Source organism: Panicum virgatum, chromosome 5N (genome assembly GCF_016808335.1).
Source record: "Panicum virgatum strain AP13 chromosome 5N, P.virgatum_v5, whole genome shotgun sequence".
NCBI lineage: Eukaryota > Viridiplantae > Streptophyta > Magnoliopsida > Poales > Poaceae > Panicum > Panicum virgatum.
Genome location: NC_053149.1, coordinates 13,324,307 through 13,343,883, shown reverse-complemented (window position 1 = coordinate 13,343,883; position 19,577 = coordinate 13,324,307). Strand labels below are relative to the sequence as shown.

The following is a 19,577-nucleotide window of genomic DNA, read 5'->3' as shown; positions in this document are numbered from 1 at the left end:
AGCTAAACTATTCAATTTGCTAACAAACTTAGCGCAACATCGTGAAATAGGAGAAATGTAAGTTGCAAGAAATAGCCACCAGACAGAAGAGAACTTAGGCCCCGTTTAGTTCCCAAAAAATTTTCTACAGTACCTGTCACGTTGAATCTTCGGACACATGCATGAAGCATTAAATGCAGTTGAAAAAAATAACTAACTACACAGTTCTACTGGAAATGACGAGATGAATCATTTAAGCCTAATTAGTTCATAATTGAATATTAATTATCAAATAACAACAAAAGTGCTACAGTCCCCAAACCCAAAAATTTTCATGAACTAAACATAGCCTTAGGCTCATCCTCTAATATTTCACGAACCATTCGATATCAATAATACAAACATAACATAAGCCAGCAATACTGGCATGAGAATTTTCTATATTTCCAACATCGGTAATGTTCCAACTACTGGGTCTCGAACTAGTACCGTCTATTTTTAACAAAAATGAATTGCATACTAAGTAGCTTGAGTGGTACAAAATTTGACTTCAAACATAGTATCTATTACAAGTTTAATGTATTCTATTGTTCGATAAAATATTAACAAGAGGATGAATTTTATGTATATGCTTATTCCTCCTCTTCGTTTACAGTTCACATACACCTACTTTAAAAATCTTGAAGACGCCAATTCCATCCATACTTCCATCTTTACTGCCTTATTACCCGCATCACGTGTTTTTTTTTTCTCCCTGCTTTGCCTTCTCAACCGTTAGATGAGATGGTACGTATACCATTGCTTCAAAAAAAGAGTAAAAGTGCGTCACCGGTCCCTAAACTTATTCGACTGTGTCATTCTGGTCCCTAAACTCGTAAATCGATTGTTTAGGTCCTCAAACTTGTTTGGCTGTGTCATTTCGGTCCCTAAACTTATAAACCATCTATTTAGATCCTCAAACTTGTCCAGTCGTGTCATCTCAGTCCCTAAATTTTGTTTTGATCTCATCTAAGTTCAAACCGGACGATCTAAAACCTCTATATCAAAAATAATTTATAACTTTTCATATGAACTCGAATTAAGATAAACTTTATATCAAAATTGTATCTCTCGATGCGATCTACAACTTTACAGTTGAAAATTTTTTGAACTAAAATTGTTTAGAGTCCCAAAATTTAATTTTAACTTTTAAATTTCAAAATCTATAAACTTACAACAATATTTTGAGACCCTAAATAATTTTAATTCAAAAATATTTCAACTACAAAATTGTAGATTATGTCGAGGGCTACCATTTTAATATAAAGTTTATCTTCATTCAAGTTCATATCAAAAAGTTATGAATATAGATTTTAGATCGCTTTGTTTTGATCCATATGAGACTCAAAATCAAGTTTAGGGACCGGAATGACATGATTGAACAGATATGAGGACGTAAATGTTTGATTTTATAGTTTAGGGACCGGGATGACACTATAGAACAAGTTTATGGACCGAGATGACACAGATGGACAAGTTTGAGGATCTGAACGGTCAATTTGTGAGTTTAGGGATTGGGATGCCACAATGACACAAGTTTAGGGACCGGTGAAATAAATTGTGTTAGATTTCTTAAATTATTCTCTATTTAATAAATAAGCAATTTAGGTTTTGTTTTCTTAAGTAAAATGAATCAAGTAATCTCAATTAAAATGTAAAGACTTGTTTAGACATATTTAATTAGAAGTGAATTGAGAAAGAAGTTTTCAAGTGTGTTTATTGTTGAATTACAACATTATAGGGGTTTAAAATTTCAATTCAATTCTTTCAAATGTTTGCATTCATGCACTAACATTGCATTTCATTACAACTAGAATCCGAAGTCGCGGACGTCAGCTTCGAGTATATCGAGTTACCGCCTGAGGGACCCACCGGGGAGGAGGAGGTGATCGTGATAGAGCACGAGCCTGATTCCCAAGTCGAAGCTCCCCCTACTGAAGCAAATCAAGGCAAGCACCGGAGCATCTACACCTACTAATTTTATAACTATTGTTGTTATTTTATGCTATTGCACATGAATGCTTAAGTCTAGGAGTTGCTTGAAACCCATTTCATGCATGTTCAACTTCCTTGATTTAAGGACATCTTTCCCACCTTCTCAACTAGTTAGTTCAAACCTAAGGGTCTAAAAGAAACCTACACTAAAAGCAACAAAAGTCTAGATATTACTCGGAGGTTCACTTGATGATACCAGACACTGGTTGATGATGGGTATGGTGGTCGTTGAGTACAGAGCAGAAGAGGAGTTCTAGCTGTGTCCTCACTTCCAAAGAAAGAATAAGGAACTATGGTATGTTTGACCATAGAGAGAGAGAGGAACCTACTGGTCACATGTTGACATATGGAACCAGTAAGCCCGGTGGCTTGGTGGACATAAATTTTTGAACCAAATTGTACCCCACTCGACGCGGAATTGGTGGCGGGGTCGTAGCCTGAAACCCGTGTTGAGATCAGGCCCGACGGGGGGGGGGGGGGGGGTCCTTCACGGGGGTGCGATCCCGGGTGCTGGTAATCTTGGTTCAGGGTTTAGTATCTTCCTTATGAAAGGTTGCCACGTGCGGTTTACGCGAGACTCGTACGTGACGTGTGATCTGTATCCCTTGCAGAGTGTAAAATCGATTCGAATCGCCGCAATTCTCGGACGTGAATGCCGCTTGATCTCACTTAAACATCGTAACTAATTACGATGCAACCAGTATAAAAATGTTGCTTGTGAACCTAGAGGTATCTTTGTGCCTGTACATTAATGTTATTCTAGAGTTAATGTCTATATGTGAGTCTTTGGATAGGTACACGCTGTCTAGAGTCTAAACCTTTGAAAAATGAACCAGTCCACCAAATATAGCCTTGCATACTCCTTGATCTTATGTTTATTTTCGGTTAGTCGGGTTAGTCTTGCTGAGTACCTTTTTGTACTCAGTGTTTGTGCTTAAATGTTTTTAGGCGTGCCACCGGAGGATCCACAGGAGTGAAGCCCCAAGACTCAGAGAGTATGCTGAGTCCATACTCCTCCGAGTGTTTTACAAACTCTTATACTATAAGAACTTGTATGGTAATAATCCCTAAGACTGTAGGTGTTCTTTTGAAAACTCTGTAGAGTCGGTTTGCACTAAGTTCGTTCTTATACTGTAATAACACTTTCCTGGTTTTATGTTCTGTAATAAATGCCTGTGTGTAATATCTAAAGTTTTATGCCAAGTGATCCCTTATGCATGATGACGGAACGGTTGTATGGTGGAGAGTTCGGGTGAAGCTCGACGGACTACCGGATTTGTTCCGTTTTAGGGGTGTTGACTGAATTACCCCTTGGGGGAATTACCGAATGCCCTTATTACGGAATAGATTGGGCGGTTCCGCCACAACCGGTGATGGACTTTACTCCTTAAAAAAATACTAACCCTACTTGCCTCAAAGACCCTGTTCCCTATCACCGCCGCCGCCATTTTACCTTATCGCGTGTGTTTCTTCCATCCGTCAGATCAAATCTCACAGTCCCAAATCACTCTTATGTTCTTATTTATTTATAAGCACATAGCACCAACCCTAACATCCAAATCATACCGTCGCCGGCGCATTACTAGTGTATCCATTGCTTCAAAAAGTACTAGCCTAACCCTACTTGTCTCAAGACCCTATTCCCTATTACCGCGCCACCATTTTACCTTATTGAATACGTTTTCTCCCTCTCTTCCATTCGTCAAATCAAATCTCACAGTCCCAAATTAGTCCTATATTTTTATTTAAGCACATAGCACCAACTCTAACATCCCAAACCTTACCCGCCGTCTGTGCGTTACTTGTATTCATCTTCGATGTAAAAATATCACTTCTACACTAACTCTGTTTGGCTGGATTGTCAACCAATGAGTCAACAGTGTTTTTTTCTTATACTTAATCAGCATCAACCATGAGCCAATCAACAGTACTTTTCTCTTACAATAAATCAGTACTAACTACCAACCACATCCAGCTGAAGAGTCACCGAGGGTATTCCTACTCATTTTGGCGTAGGTTATTGACAACCTCTTATATTCAATTAATAATTGGTGATGTTGCATCCGGACACGGTGCTTTTATCACGGTTGTGTTTAGTTCGCGAAAACTTTTGAATTTTGGTACTGTAGCATTTTTGTTATTATTTGGTAATTAATGTCCAATCATAGATTAGTTAGGCTTAAAAAATTTATCTCGTCCTAATTAGTTAAATTATGTAATTAATTATTTTTAACTGTATTTAATGCTCTATGCATATATCCAAAGATTTGATGTGATAGATACTGTAGAAAAATTTTTGGGAACTAAACTAGGAGTTTTTACTGATGATATCTCATCTCGATCTCAAAAGATGTGCGAAAACACGTGTTAGCTGTCCGGATAAAAGCAGAGGGGGTTATTTTCAACAAAAAAAAAGTATTAGATGATTTTTAAAGATATTCCGTCGTGTGTTAGTTGGTGGTTGGTGATTACTCCTGGGAATGGATCGTGATCCAATATCCAACTAACATCCAGTTAATGTGACCCAATCGTCCAATCCAATCCTACTACATAGTTCCCACCATCCAATCCTGTCCAATCCAACCTCATCTACATATTATCCATCCAACCAATCCAAATTGAATTTGACCAGCATGGTTCGACCTTTCCTGTGAACCACACACTGAATCCAGCAGGTTGTTGACGCTCCTTAGCGCTCCAATTTATGTACCGCAAGCACACGGATCGTGGTAGCTTTTCCCTTAGAGTACTCCCCCAAGGTTTATCAATCCGTGGATCGACAAAGAACTACCTAAGGTTTTCCATCTAATCTAACGGATTTATCCTAACATGAAGGATAGATTGCATATAAACTGAACACTTGATAGATATGAATGAAGCATAAGTGTTCATCACACCCACAACCGTAGATGAGATAACACAACTAAGGAGCTAGGGCCTATCATCTCTAGGTACGGTTCTAGTAAAAAAGGTGATCAAAACATAGATTGCATCTCAACTAAAGGTACACAGAATCATCTCTCAGAAAGGCGGCTCGCAAGCGGCCTACTTTCCCAAGGTCGCCGGTGCGAGGTGCGTGTTGATGCCTAAGGTTTCCCAAAGCTTTACCCCAAGCGCCCAACAAGTGCTCTTACTCAAAACTCCTCATCTTGGTGGCCGTGCAACGACTCCCATAGTACTCACCATCGATCCTATTCCACATCATGTCATCGCAAGAACTTTTCCCTCCGTCATGCTGTCACCACACCGGGGTAATCAACCAACTAGCTAAAACACGCTACCTCAACGTATCCACAAGATATAGACTAATCACCACGAATATATCTAATCTTACTATGAACATATGGAGGCATCACATATGAGAAAGAAAGCATGCATTGAAGTAGACCAAAGTCGAGACAACTAGAATAAAGAGTAGATTGATATCACCATCGTGTGTGTACATACCCCGACGAATGTTGGGGATGACTCCCAAATTCCACCATGGCACAACCTCGCAGGGAGGCCATGGCGGCTAGGGGTGGCCTAAGCCATCTCCTAGGTACCCTCGAAGACTCGTGGCGGCCGTTAGCCTCCTTCGGTGTTGGCCCTAGGTTTTCGTCGAGTTCTGGGTGGATGGATGCCGCGAGTTGAATAAGGTGTGAGCTATTTATGAGCCGAGGAAGCCACCGGTCGAAGGGGAGGCCGAATGCCTCGGAAACGGGTTAGGCCGGCCGGCTCATGGTCCTAGGCCGGCCGGCCTACCCTCTTTCGGGCCCGCCTCGGTCTCATCTTTCGCGTGTAGACTCCTCGCATCTTCTAGAGTTTATGTCCTTCACGATTGCACCTCTTTTGACGTCGTTATCTTGGAGATATCTTCGAGGAAAGGATAGGATAGAGAATCCTTCCTTAAATCTTCATTTGCTTTGCTTAATCCCGAAGTATCTTGATCTCATCTTCGTGGGCTTGATCCTTTGGGCTCTCTTGGAGGATGGATGTGCATGAATAGGCTTCGAATCAACATGGGCTTTGGTCCTTTCTTTGGGCTTTGGCCTTCGTCTTTCTCCATGTTAGCGCTCGATCATGGGCCTCGTCATTTCATGCTCCAAAATAGGCCAAAAACCTACAAAAATGAAGTTCCTCCAAAATATATGTGCAAATTTGAAAATGACCAATAATACGTCGGGGTTAGGACGGTTAGTGATTTTGATATTAAATTCATGCCATTATCAAGGATAAACAAGGGATAAAATGGGTAGTTAAGGAACGCCAACATTCCCCCCATGCTTAAACCTTGCTCGTGTTCGAGTAAGTCCAGGAGCTTTGCTTATAAAGAAATCAGCGTTGCCCCTCAATGTCCTCTCTGCACTTAGTCATACATAACAAGACATATTGGTCTCTCAAGTATTTAGCATTTAAGTTCATGTTGTGACCGGCTACTTTTTCATTATGGGAGATAGACTAGCAATTAAAGAACAAGGCACAATAATAAATAAATGCAATGCTCTCAAACTTAAGCGAACATCAAACATTTACCTTGTTTCATCGTGAAGAGTTTTCAAAAGAATGCATATCAAACATAAGTGAGGTTCTCTTGCGAAAGATCATGGAAATACTCATCTCATCAAATCTCTCAAGCCTACATTAGATTGTCTTCAACCTATTCTACTCATATATAAAAGTGGAAGGCTTATGTGGAGCTTGGTAGGTAAAAACAATCCTAGCAAAACATTATACTTGAAATATTATCAAACTAAGAGAGAGATCTAATGGAATTACCGAGACTAGTCAAAAAGGCCATTGGAAAATAATGTTGGAGAGGGAGAAAGATGAAACACACACATTTAGATAGGTGGACATGTGCAAGTGGCAAATGGATGATCCCAAGACACAAATGAAGTTCTCGTTATCGGATTGCACATGGTTGGAAGATTTGAGTATGGAATAATTATTCAAAGTAACTTGGAAAATTAATGAAGCCAAAAAGAGCTAAGGAGCATTTTATTCTTCTCTTTTTTCTTTCATTTTTCTATTTTTCTCTTTCTTTCTTTTTGCTTCTTAGAACTTTTGATAACATAGAATACTTACCCAGCCATCCCCTCATGCTTGAACGAATGCTCGTCCTCGAGTATGAATAGTGGGAGAACCAACTAGCTAGGGTAAGTATCTCAAATTCACCTTCTTCTTCGTAGAACCGCTTGAATCTTCGTGGATATCCAGCGAGGTTTGCAAAATTCCCGAAGTAGAAACTCACAATGCATGGATAAATAGGCTAGCAAAAAAAGGTTACACAAAAAAAACATAATGACCAGCTTCTTAGTCTCATACCAAAGAAATCATTCTTAATCCAACTCATCAAAATATAAGTTTGCATTCTAAAGGTTTCATCAGGAAAGAATATGTATGTATAGGCTTTGGTAGGTAGAACTTTGCCAGAGATTCACAAATGTGGATAGCATAGGAATTAAGTTTTCAAATTAAATAATACAAGATATAAGGTCATCGGTAAACTTAAATCCAAGAGCTACATAGAGTATGTGGGTCTAAAATTTAGTCATTTAACCTCCACAAATAAAAAAACCGGTATTTAGTCAATTTTAATTTATTTTAAGAGAGAGCAAATAGTCAAGTCACATATAATATTGTGTAGGTAAAACAAAGCGGCAACTTTCATCACTTTTCCATAAGCAAGAGCATATAAGAATATCATAGTGGTGAGCTCAAGGTGATGGTGGTTATCATTTATTGAAAACAAAAACAAATCTAGGTTGTACTCCTAGTAGCCATGTTATTATAGGAAGAGATATACAAAGTTTGCATCATGTCTATGGTCGAAGGCTTATATACACAGGCATTTAGAAAGAGATGGACAAGAGAAGGTGTAGGAAAAGTTTACCTTTTGATGCTTATGAAGAGTTGTAGCACAGCCTCCCCCATGCTTAAGCATTGTGCTTAGCATGGAAGAAGGAGAGTTAGCATCTTCTAGTGATCGTGATCTTCTTCTCATCAGTTCCCCCATGCTTAGCATTGTGCTAGGCACGGGAGGAGAGGATGAAGCTTGTTCTCCATATCTGGAGCTCGTCTTTATGCGTCTTCACTTTTGTCGTCTTTATTGTCCTTCAATTTCTCCTCTTTTCCTTTCATGAAAGTGTATCATCATGCCTGCAAAACAATTCAAGTGCACAATCTACCCCCAATGTGACAGTTGGGAGTAGAAACAATTGCCAACAAACCAGAAACATCCCCTAATATACTTAACTTGTGGCATAATTAGTCTAGTGAAAATTAAACCTAATGGGTGTATGTGAATGCAAGTGGGAGGTGTGTGTATGCAAAAGAGAGGAAGGTGCATAAGCAAAGACAATGTTTACACCTAATTCGAAGCACCATGCTTACAACTAGGTTGCTGAATTTCCCTTGGCCATAAAGATTTATTAACCAAAGGTTGAACACCATGTTTATCCCGAGGTCAATAATTCTTCATAGCACAAGAAAAACCAAGCGCATTGCAAAGCTTATATACCACCCAACGCAATATGGAAGTTAGCAAGGTTTATTGTTGACACTCCTTAGAGTCCCAATTTATGTACCGCAAGCGCACGGATCGTGGTAGCTTTTCCCTTAGAGTACTCCCCCAAGGTTTATCAATCCGTGGATCGGAAGCGAACCGACTAGAGTTTACCATCTAATCTATCGAACCTATCCTAAACATGAAGCGAAGATTGCATATAAACTGAACACTTGATAGATATGAATGAAGCATAAGTGTTCATCACACCCACAACCGTAGATGAGATAACACAACCAAGGAGCTAGGGCCTATCGTCTCTAGGTACAGTTCTAGTCAAAAAGGTGATCAAAACATAGATTGCATCTCAACTAAAGGTGCACGAAATCATCTCTCAGAAAGGCGGCTCGGAATCGGCCTACTTTCCCAAGGTCACCGGTGCGAGGTGCGTGTCGACGCCTAAGGTTTCCCAAAGCTTTACCCCAAACACCCACCAAGTGCTCTTACTCGAAGCTCCTCCTCTTGGTGGCCGCGCAACGACTCCCATGGTACTCGCCATCGATCCTATTCCACATCATGTCGTCGCTAGAATTTTTCCCTCCGCCATGCTGTCACCACACCGGGGTAATCAACCAACTAGCTAAAACACGATACCTCAACGTATCCGCAAGATATAGACTAATCACCACGAATAGATCTAATCTTACTATGAACATATGGATGCATCACATATGAGAAAGAAAGCATGCATTGAAGTAGACCAAAGTCGAGACAACTAGAATAAAGAGTAGATTGATATCACCATCGTGTGTGTACATACCCCGACGAATGTTGGGGATGACTCCCAAACTCCACCATGGCACAACCTCGCAGGGAGGCCATGGCGGCTAGGGGTGGCCTAAGCCATCTCCTAGGTACCCTCGAAGACTCGCGGCGGCCGTTAGCCTCCTTCGGTGTTGGCCCTAGGTTTTCGTCGAGTTCTGGGTGGATGGATGCCGCGAGTTGAATAAGGTGCGAGCTATTTATGAGCCGAGGAAGCCACCGGTCGAAGGGGAGGCCGAACCGCCTCGGAAACGAGCTAGGCCGGCCGGCTCATGGGCCTAGGCCGGCTGGCCTACCCTCTTTTGGGCCCGCCTCAGTCTCATCTTTCACGTGTAGACTCCTCGCATCTTCTAGAGTTTATGTCCTTCACGATTGCACCCCTTTGGACGTTGTTATCTTAGAGATATCTTCGAGGAAAGGATAGGATAGAGAATCCTTCCTTAAATCTTCATTTGCTTTGCTTAATCCCGAAGTATTTTGATCTCATCTTCGTGGGCTTGGTCCTTTGGGCTCTCTTGGAGGATGGATGTGCATGAATGAGCTTCGAATCAACATGGGTTTTGGTCCTTCTTTTGGGCTTTGGTCTTCGTCTTTCTCCGTGTTAGCGCTCGATCACGGGCCTCGTCATTTCATGCTCCAAAATAGGCAAAAAATTTGCAAAAATGAAGTTCCTCCAAAATATATGTGCAAATGTGAAAATGACCAATAATTAGGCCGGGGTTAGGACGGTTAGTGATTTTGATATTAAATTCATGCCATTATCAAGGATAAACAAGGGATAAAATGGGTACTTAAGGAGCGCCAACACAGGTAGGAGAAAGAAAGGGGCAACAACTTGTGAAATGCTGAAGAAATAAGAAGACACGGGGGTTTTCTCACACTCAAATGAACCACAATTCCACAAATTTGGAAGAAGAAAAAAGAGAGAGAAAAGAACTGAATTGCTGTAAAAAGAAGAGCTTACATCAGTAGTTTACAATGTCTCCAACAGCAAACTGAAGATTGATTCTAGGGGAGAAAATTACCATTATGCCTAGAGAATCCATTGGACACCCAACGACCTGCAACCATCGCCAACACAGTACTACAACTTAGAGCATCACTAATCCTACACCAAAGTGAGCAGCAATTATCATCAGCCAGCAAAGTTATCTCTCATCCAGAGGTTAGTTGAAGACAGTACATTTCAGTTCTCAGACTCCAAATTTTAGATGGGTACCACAGTACTACAACAGAGAGATGACAAAACCAAAACACCAACAAAGTCCTTTAGGAATAAAGATAGTATTTTTTGCCAACTTGAATCCAAAAACTTGCAAAATCTTGGGAAGGAGAACTAATTCAGTACTTGATCTATCACGACCCCTGCACCAAATTACATCGATGAGAACACTATGAGAAATTGATAAAAAAAAGAACACTATGAGAAAAGATAGTTTTTGTCATCAACATTGCAAGGTGATCAACAACAGAAATAACAAGACACAAAGTTAAAAGGAAATATGTTATCTTCATCATCTTCATCGTCTGAGATGTACACTTTAAGCCAATCCTTAGCACATATTAGTGCTTCCACTGTTTCTGAACTTAAAGAACTACGATGTTTGTTAATTACCATCCCAGCAGTACTAAATGTCAATTCAAAGGCCACTGTTGATAATGGAATGGCCAAAAAGTCACGAGCCATCTTTGCTAGTACAGGATATTGATCCTGGTTTCTTTTCCACCAATTGAGAACATCAAATTCTTCACCATCCCTTAAAGGAACCAATGAATCATCAAGATAAGTATCAGCTTCTAACCTTTTTGAGCGATGAGGTCTATTTCTCTGCTTGAACAAAGCAAATTCCAACCCTAGCTTACGTTTCCCAGACACCGAAGACAACATACTTGAAGAACTACTGACTTCAGGAGATGATGAAATATTACTTTGGGAACTCCTTTGCTGCATGTTTTTGTAATGAGAATAATATGCTTTGAACCAGATAAGAGCATAATTTACTTTTCTATCAGCTACTTCCTCTCCATACACTCTCATCAGACAGTATTTTAGAAAGGTTAATTTGTACCGCGGGTCCAGCAAAGATGCTACCAAAAGGATTTTGTTAGGTTCATCCCAATATTTGTCAAACTTGGAATTCATGTCATCACACAACACCTTCAAGAATTTATCGCTTCTATTTTTTCATCAAGAAGCAGTTCCCTTATCCCCCAAACCTCTTCAACATACCTGTGAGCACTCGGAGTTTTATGCTGTGAGAAGACTTTTGTTGTATCAGAGAAATGTTTCAAAAATCTAAACACTCTTTCTATCAGGCTCCACTGTTCAAGGTTGGGTCCTTGAATGTTTTGCAGATTAGCATAGTGGGTTAATGCATCCTTGTACTCAAGAGCTTCCTCCAGCATGTAATACATAGAATTCCATCTTGTAGAAACAACTAAATTGAAACCCCTCTTAGGTTTAAGGTTGAATTGTTGTGGGATGGTATTGAAAATTTGCAACCGGGAGCTGGATGATGTAATATGTTTAATAACATCCCTAACAGGCTCAACAGCACTCTGTATGGTTTTCATCCCATCTTGGACAACCAAGTTCAATATGTGAGCTGTGCACCTGACATGAAGATCATCACCTTCTAAAAGCATATGTGTCCAAAGAGTTTCACTTAGCTTTTTGACGGCTCTATCATTAGATGTGGCATTGTCTAGAGTAAAAGCAAATGCTTTATTGGACAGATCCCACTCATAAAGGCAATCCATTATGGTGCTATGTATTGCAGCCGCATTATGTGGGTGAGGAACTTGCTTAAAGTTGATTGTATGGTGGTGCAAATTGAAATCTCCATCTATATAATGTGCAATTAAACAAATATATCCAAGATTTTGGACAGAAGTCCACATATCCGAGGTAAAGCTCACACAAGAATCTGTATTGGCAAAACCATTCGCAATCTTTTTTCTCTCTTCTCGATACACTAGCATGCAATCATTCTTAAGTGTCTATCTACCATGGACTTCAAGGCTAGGATGGGCTGATCTCATCATTCTCTTGAAAAAACCATTTTCTATCTTTCTAAAGGCAATGTTTCCAGTGATCCAAAACTTAGTCATAAAATCTCTCACTAACTTAGGATCCAGCACAAAATTGCGAACATCCACAGAAGACACACTTTTTGGGAAAATGGATTTACGATTGATATCTGGTGGAAGTTCTCTGCATGATGATCTAATATGGTTTTGTAGGTGAGATATTCCAATACCTTTGTGATAAGCAAATTTTGAGCCGCAATGGATGCATTTTGCCTCTCCTTCATTAGGTAATTCTTCATTATATTGCCAAACTGCAGATCTCTTCCTGCTGCGATTGGAAGTTTGTGCAACTTCACCAGCACTTTCAGGAAGTAATGCCACACTTTCGCTATTAGACATCCTCTCAGTTGACCTGTTCATAAAACAATACAGAGAGTTAATTGTTGGAAACCTAACAAAAAGGCATACAAGCTGAATCCCAATATTTGTTAGTTTCCCTGCCTAAATAACTGCTGCACATATCCAGGTCAAGCTGAACAAGAAAATGAAATGATGTTAGCTGCTAAAACAATTTTAATATTGTACTACCTACTGCTTTATACTTTATCAGTTCTCCAACCTGAACACCGTACCTTTGTATGTGATCACTACAGCTTGTCCTTAACATTTCTTTGGCTGCTGTATGTGGATAGTGCATTGACACTATGATTCTACTTTATCAGCATTAGTAATTGAGGCGCCTGTCTTTCTTGTCAGGTCAACCGAAGTCCGCTCCCAACAAAAAAAAAAGAGGAAATTTTCCCTCTCCTTCTCAGCCCATCCAGAAGCTTCAAACGCTGCCTCTTTCTCGAGTCCCCAAAGGGAGTAGCGCCGACCAGACAACTGAAGACAAAGTGATTTCGATCCAAAAAGCATCAACCAGTGTAAGTCTCCTTGGCATCAACTGACAGGTGACAGATTGAAGGCAGTGGGGTTATGCTACGGTTAGGACGCGCCTTGGATCTATGGTGCTTTGTGCAGGTTGTAGAATGTTTCAGTTCAGGTAATCCAGACAGCAAGTTCCCTTTTCTTCAGATTCCTCATCATTTTGCAACCGTTTTTGGTCCTATTTTCCGCATATGCAAGTGAATATTCCAAAGGGCACTAGGGAGGAGTAGCAAAGCAGTTGAAACAATCATGAAGCAATCCAACCAAAAATGATGGGGAAAACAAGTCATTTCTGAAGGAGGAAAAGGAACTCTCTAGTACACAACATGACAAGAATATGACTTGACATAATTTGCTTTCTGAATTTCTAGGCTTTAGATTTTTCAAAAAATGTGTAGGCTTTACCAAGGAAAAAGGCCCCAAGCCCGGGTAAAGGAGGAGGGTTGTGTTAAGGCTTGGCGAGCCAACATAAAAACATTGCCACTCGTATGGAGATGAAACCCAAGAGAAAACCGTTGGGGCGTAACCCTCTTAGCGACGCGCCATATCGGAACCCGGATATGGTGTTAAGTGAGAAAGGGCCGGGTCGTCACCCTCGTGGCGCGCCGTGTCTTGATCTGGATACGGTGTCAAGTGAGCAAGGATCGGGTCGTCGCTTCCTCAGTGGCGCGCTACATCGGCGCCCGGGTGTAGTGAAAAGTGAGAAAGGGTCTTCGCATCTGACTCGGCGGGTGCGAAGGGCAAGGAAGCTAGTCGAGCTAACTAGGATTCGTCTAGGTAGTTGGAACGTAGGGTCCCTTACGAGTAGGTTAAGAGAGTTAGTTGATTCAGCGATTAGGAGGCGTGTAAATATTCTATGCGTTCAGGAGACTAAATGGAAGGGCCAAAAAGCGAAGGAGGTAGAGGATACTGGCTTCAAGCTTTGGTACACAGGAACGACTGCAAATAGGAATGGAGTGGGAGTTTTGATTGATAAGAGCCTCAAGGATGATGTGGTGGATGTCAGAAGGCGAGGAGATAGGATCATCTTAGTCAAGCTCGTTGTTGGTGACTTAGTCCTGAACGTTATTAGTGCTTATGCCCCCCAAGTAGGACACGATGAGAGTGCTAAGAGACAGTTCTGGGATGACTTAGATGACATGGTTAGAGCTGTACCTATTAGGGAGAAGCTTTTTATAGGAGGAGATCTTAATGGTCATGTAGGAACTACAAACACAGGGTTCAAGGCAGCACATGGGGGTTTTGGTTTTGGTAGCATAAATCCGGAAGGGGAGGAAGTCTTAGACTTTGCTGTAGCTTTTGACCTAATGCTAGCCAACACTTTCTTTCAAAAGAGAGAGTTCCACTTAGTGACCTTTAGTAGTGGCCAACACACTAGTCAGATCGACTTTATCCTCACAAGAAGAGAGGATAAACGAGCATGCTTCGATTGTAAGGTGATACCCAGAGAGTGTGTAGTTTCCCAACATAAGCTGCTGGTGGCCGACTTTCGTTTTCAGATGCGTGCCCGTAGGTCTAAACAAGTCAAGATCGCAAGAACGAAGTGGTGGAAGCTAAAAGGGGAGATGGCCGAGGTATTCAAGGGAAGAGTTATTGTGGAGGGCTCTTGGAATGAAGAGGGCGACGCAAACTACATGTGGGAGAAGATGGCGACCTGCATTCGGAAGGTAGCTTCGGAAGTTTTTGGGATGACCAGAGGGGGTGGGTGCAAAACTAAAGACACGTGGTGGTGGAACAAGGACGTCCAGAGGGCTATTAAGGAGAAGAAAGAGTGTTATAAGCGTTTGTTTCTTGATAGGAGTGCAGATAATATAGAGAAGTACAAGGTGGCAAAGAAGATCGCAAAGCGCTGTGAGTGAGGCGAAGGGTCGGGCTTATGAGGATATGTACCAACGACTGAATACAAAGGAAGAAGAGAAGGACATCTATAGGATGGCGAGGGTGCGTGAGAGAAAGACGAGGGACTTCAGCCAGGTTAAGTGCATTAAGGACGATATGGATCAGCTCTTGGTGAAGGAGGATGAAATCAGACTTAGATGGCAAGAGTATTTTGACAGACTGTATAACGGGGATAATGAGAATACAACTTTTCAGCTGGACGACTCTTTTGATGACATCAACAGGTGCTTTATGAGGAGGATTCAAGAATCTGAGGTCAAAGAGGCGCTGAAAAGGATGAAAGGAGGTAAGGCGACAGATCCTGATGGCATTCCAGTCGAGGTGTGGAGGTGCCTAGGTGATATAGCTATAATTTGGCTAACAAAACTTTTCAACCGTATTTTTCGGTCGAACAAGATGCCTGAAGAGTGGAGAAGAGGTATATTGGTGCCGATCTACAAGAATAAAGGGGATATTCAAAGCTGCACCAACTACCGGGGAATTAAGTTGATGAGCCATACTATGAAGCTATGGGAGAGAGTTATTGAGCATCTTTTGAGAGGGATGACGCGGGTCACTATGAATCAGTTTGGTTTCATGCCTGGAAGGTCAACCATGGAAGCAATTTTCCTAATAAGACATGTCATGGAGCGGTATAGAGAGCAGAAGAAGGACCTACACATGGTTTTCATTGACTTGGAGAAGGCTTATGACAAGATACCACGGAATGTGATGTGGTGGGTTTTGGATAGGCATAAAGTCCCAACAAAGTATATGGCCTTCATTAAGGACATGTACAATAATGTAATGACTAGGGTCCGAACAAGTGATGGTGACACAGACGACTTTCCGATTAAGATAGGACTACATCAAGGATCAGCTTTGAGCCCGTATCTTTTTGCCCTAGTGATGGAGACATACAAGGTGATATTCCTTGGTGTATACTTTTCGCTGATGATGTCGTGTTAGTTGATGAAAGCTGTGCGGGAGTGAATAGGAAGCTGGAGTTGTGGCGACAAACGCTAGAGTCCAAAGGTTTTAGACTTAGCAAGACTAAAACTGAGTATATGAGGTGTGACTTCGGCGCCACTCAGGAGGAGGGAGATGTTAGTTTGGAAGGCCAAGTAGTGCCCAAGAGGAATACCTTTCGATATTTGGGATCGATGCTACAGAGAGATGGAGATATTGATGAGGATGTTAGTCATAGAATCAAAGCGGGATGGATGAAGTGGCGCCAAGCATCTGGCGTCCTTTGTGACAAGAAGGTACCTCAGAAGTTAAAAGGCAAGTTTTATAGAACGGCGATTAGACCGGCAATGTTGTATGGTGCGAAATGTTGGCCTACAAAAAGGCGGCACATCCAACAATTAAGTGTTGCAGAAATGTGCATGTTGCGTTGGATTTGTGGGCATACAAGGATGGATCGAGTTCGAAATGATGATATACGGGATAGGCTAGGGATAGCACCAATTGAAGAAAAGCTTATCCAACACCAGCTGAGATGGTTTGGACATGTCCAACGGAGACCGCCAGAGGCACCAGTGCATAGTGGTATCCTAAAGCACGACGGTAATATGAGGAGAGGAAGGGGCCGGCCGAAGTTGACATGGGAAGAAACAATTAGAAGAGACTTGAAAGACTGGAGTATACCTAGAGATTTGTCTTTGGATAGGAGTGCTTGGAAAGCTGCGATTCACGTGGCAGAACCATGAATAATGGTCTTTGTTGGGTTTCAACTCTAGCCTATCCCAACTTGCTTGGGATTAAAAGGCTTTGTTGATGTGTTGATGTGTTTACCAAGTAAAAAGGTGATGCACTGCATACACTGCAATAATTCAAAACAATGATAGGGAGGCACCAAGAACCTAATGCAAAAATCAGCACTGCATATGCAGGAATATTTGACAAAAAAAAAAGCACGAGACACCGAACAACCTGTGCATTGATGCAGCAGGCACTAGTGCTGAGAAACCTACTACGAATCAAAAAGAAGAAATTTCCTACTCACATTGAAAAGAAGAAATACACACAGAAAGACTGTAACGACATCGCACGGCCAACCTGCAATCATTTTTCACACAACCTAACGGTTGAATGAATCAACCATCGATCACTGATGTACCGGACTAGATACTAGTAGTATCTTATCTTCAGAGAGGATCCACACCACATGATCAGTTAAGGCACAAAAATGGAGAGGGTGTGTTTAGATCCTAAACTTCTCCAAATTTTCCAAATTTTTCATCACATCGAAACATTAAATATAGCAAATGACTCATACATGGAGTACTAAATATAGGTAAATAAAAAAACTAATTACATAGTTTTGATGTACGTTGCGAGACGAATCTTTTGAGCCTAATTAGATCACGGTAGGACAATATTTACCACAAACAAACAAAAAGTGCTACAATATGCTACAGTATCCAATATAACCTTTTCTGTCCGTTTTCCAAGAATCTAAACACAGTCAGAAGCAAGCAGCGGCCACAAAAGATGCTGATGCGCAGCTAGGGGTGGTAAAGGGCCCAACATTTTGAACTAGAAAATCTAAGGATCGGACCCTAAAAGGGCCGGGCTCTAAACATATGTATTTTTGAACTAAAAATTTTAATTTTAAGGGCTTTATTGGGCTGTGAAGAGGCCATTAAGGCCATGGCCCATTACCACCCCTATGCGCAGCACAGACAGTAGCAGGTCTCGTATACTTAGGCCGTGTTCAGTTTCAAAATTCAAAATTCCAAAAAAAAATTTCGGCACTTGCATGGAGACTTAAATCTAGACGAAATAAAAAACGCATTGTGACTGCTATCTGTAAATAGCGAGACGAATCTAATGAACATAATTAGACTGTAATCGGACGCTAAATTGCTACAGTAATGCTACAGTAAACAACCACTAAAGACGGATTAATTAGGCTCATTAGATTCGTCTCGCGATTTACAGACGAGTTCTGTAATTATTTTTGTGATTAGTTTATGTTTAATACTTCAAATGTAGAAAGATGACTTTTCAAAAATTTTACAACGCGCAACCAAACTGGACCTTACAGATGCATATGCTCGGCGTTGACAAAGGCGGCCTGGCACTGGAGCTTCTTGCAGGCGTAGGGATGTGCAGCACTAGCTTCTCAGCGTTGATGAAGGCGAGGCCGGAGAGCTCTGCGCCGCGGCCGGGAGAGATCCGCGCGGCGGCCGGGAGAGCTCTAACAGTAGGGCTGGGCGTTCGGTTGAAACCGACGATTCGGTTTGGTTTATTCGGTTTCCACAAAATTCGGTTTGCAAGAAATGAGAACCGATCGGTGTATAGCAAAACAAGAAACCGAAGGCTTCGGTCTACGGTTCCTCGGTTCGGTTTGTCGGTTAAACCGAACTACACAACACAACACAAGAAGGTATAAAGAACAGAACACATCGAAACCAACAAAGATAGTGCACACCGCAGCGCATGCTAACCAAAATCCAATAATTCAGCTTACAGGCAAGGGATGCAAGAGTAGGAAGCTAATAGGCTGATCAACTTGTCATCTCGCCGCTGTAGCAATGCTTCGCTGTAGGCCTGTAGCCTGCTCGGCTGCTCCGCCGTTCGTGCTTTGTGTTGCCATCGCGCGACTTGGCCGCGCACAGCCCATGGACATGTGCTGCTCCCCCGCTCCGCTCATGCCTTGTCTTGGCTCGCTCGGATGCGCTGCGCCGCCAGCCGCTGGCCGCCGCCAGCCGCTGGCCGCCGCCGCCGCCGCCTATCGATGCGCCATGCGGAGGGTCGGAGTGGATGAATATTTTGCGAGAAAGAGAAGAATAGCGCGTGGCCTGTGGTGGGATATTGGGCTGAAACAACCGGCCCAGGAAGGAAGGTGGGGGCGCTGAGAAGTCAGAGTCACACAGCACCGGACTACCAGAGTCGCCAGTTCGGTTGGTTCGGGAGTTCGGTTCGTCAGAAAGGAAAACCGAAGCCGATGGAAAATCTTCGGTTAGGAAAATCTGAAAACCGAAGCCGAAACCGAAAACCGAAAAAACTGGCACTTCGGCTCGGTTCGGTTCGGTTCGGCTCGGTTCTCAGTTTTCGGTGTTGAAGTGCCCAGCCCTATCTAACAGTATTTGATGATTTTTAAAGATATTCCATCGTGTGTTGGTGGTGAACTGGTGATGTTTTTTTAATGAAGGGTCATGATTTTTAATCCGCACTGCTGGCCAACGTACAACGCTCCTGATCTGACGGCAAGAGGAGGTTCTTCTAGAAAGAGTAAATTTTATTTTAGGTCCATAAATTTTTCCCGAAGTCCTATCTAGGTCCATCAACTTTTAAATGGGTCATTTAGGTCCACGATCTATTTAAGTGTTGCTGTGGAGGTCCAAATGCCTACACAAAGGCTTCTCTTGCCTACGTGGATTGTCCAAAGTGGAGGCTGGATCATGCGAGC

General features: G+C 41.9%; 1 protein-coding gene across 1 annotated transcript; it reads right to left on the bottom strand.

The window, feature by feature from the left end:
* Window positions 1-10,234: 10,234 nt before the first annotated feature.
* LOC120674571 lies at window positions 10,235-18,761 on the bottom strand. The gene is made up of 4 exons (XM_039955734.1): window positions 18,723-18,761; window positions 18,208-18,529; window positions 12,583-12,764; window positions 10,235-10,430 (listed from the first exon to the last, which is right to left on the bottom strand). The coding sequence occupies exons 1-4, from the start codon at window positions 18,759-18,761 to the stop codon at window positions 10,425-10,427; spliced, it is 549 nt and encodes a 182-aa protein (XP_039811668.1). The 3' UTR covers window positions 10,235-10,424.
* Between the last annotated feature and the right edge of the window lie 816 nt (window positions 18,762-19,577).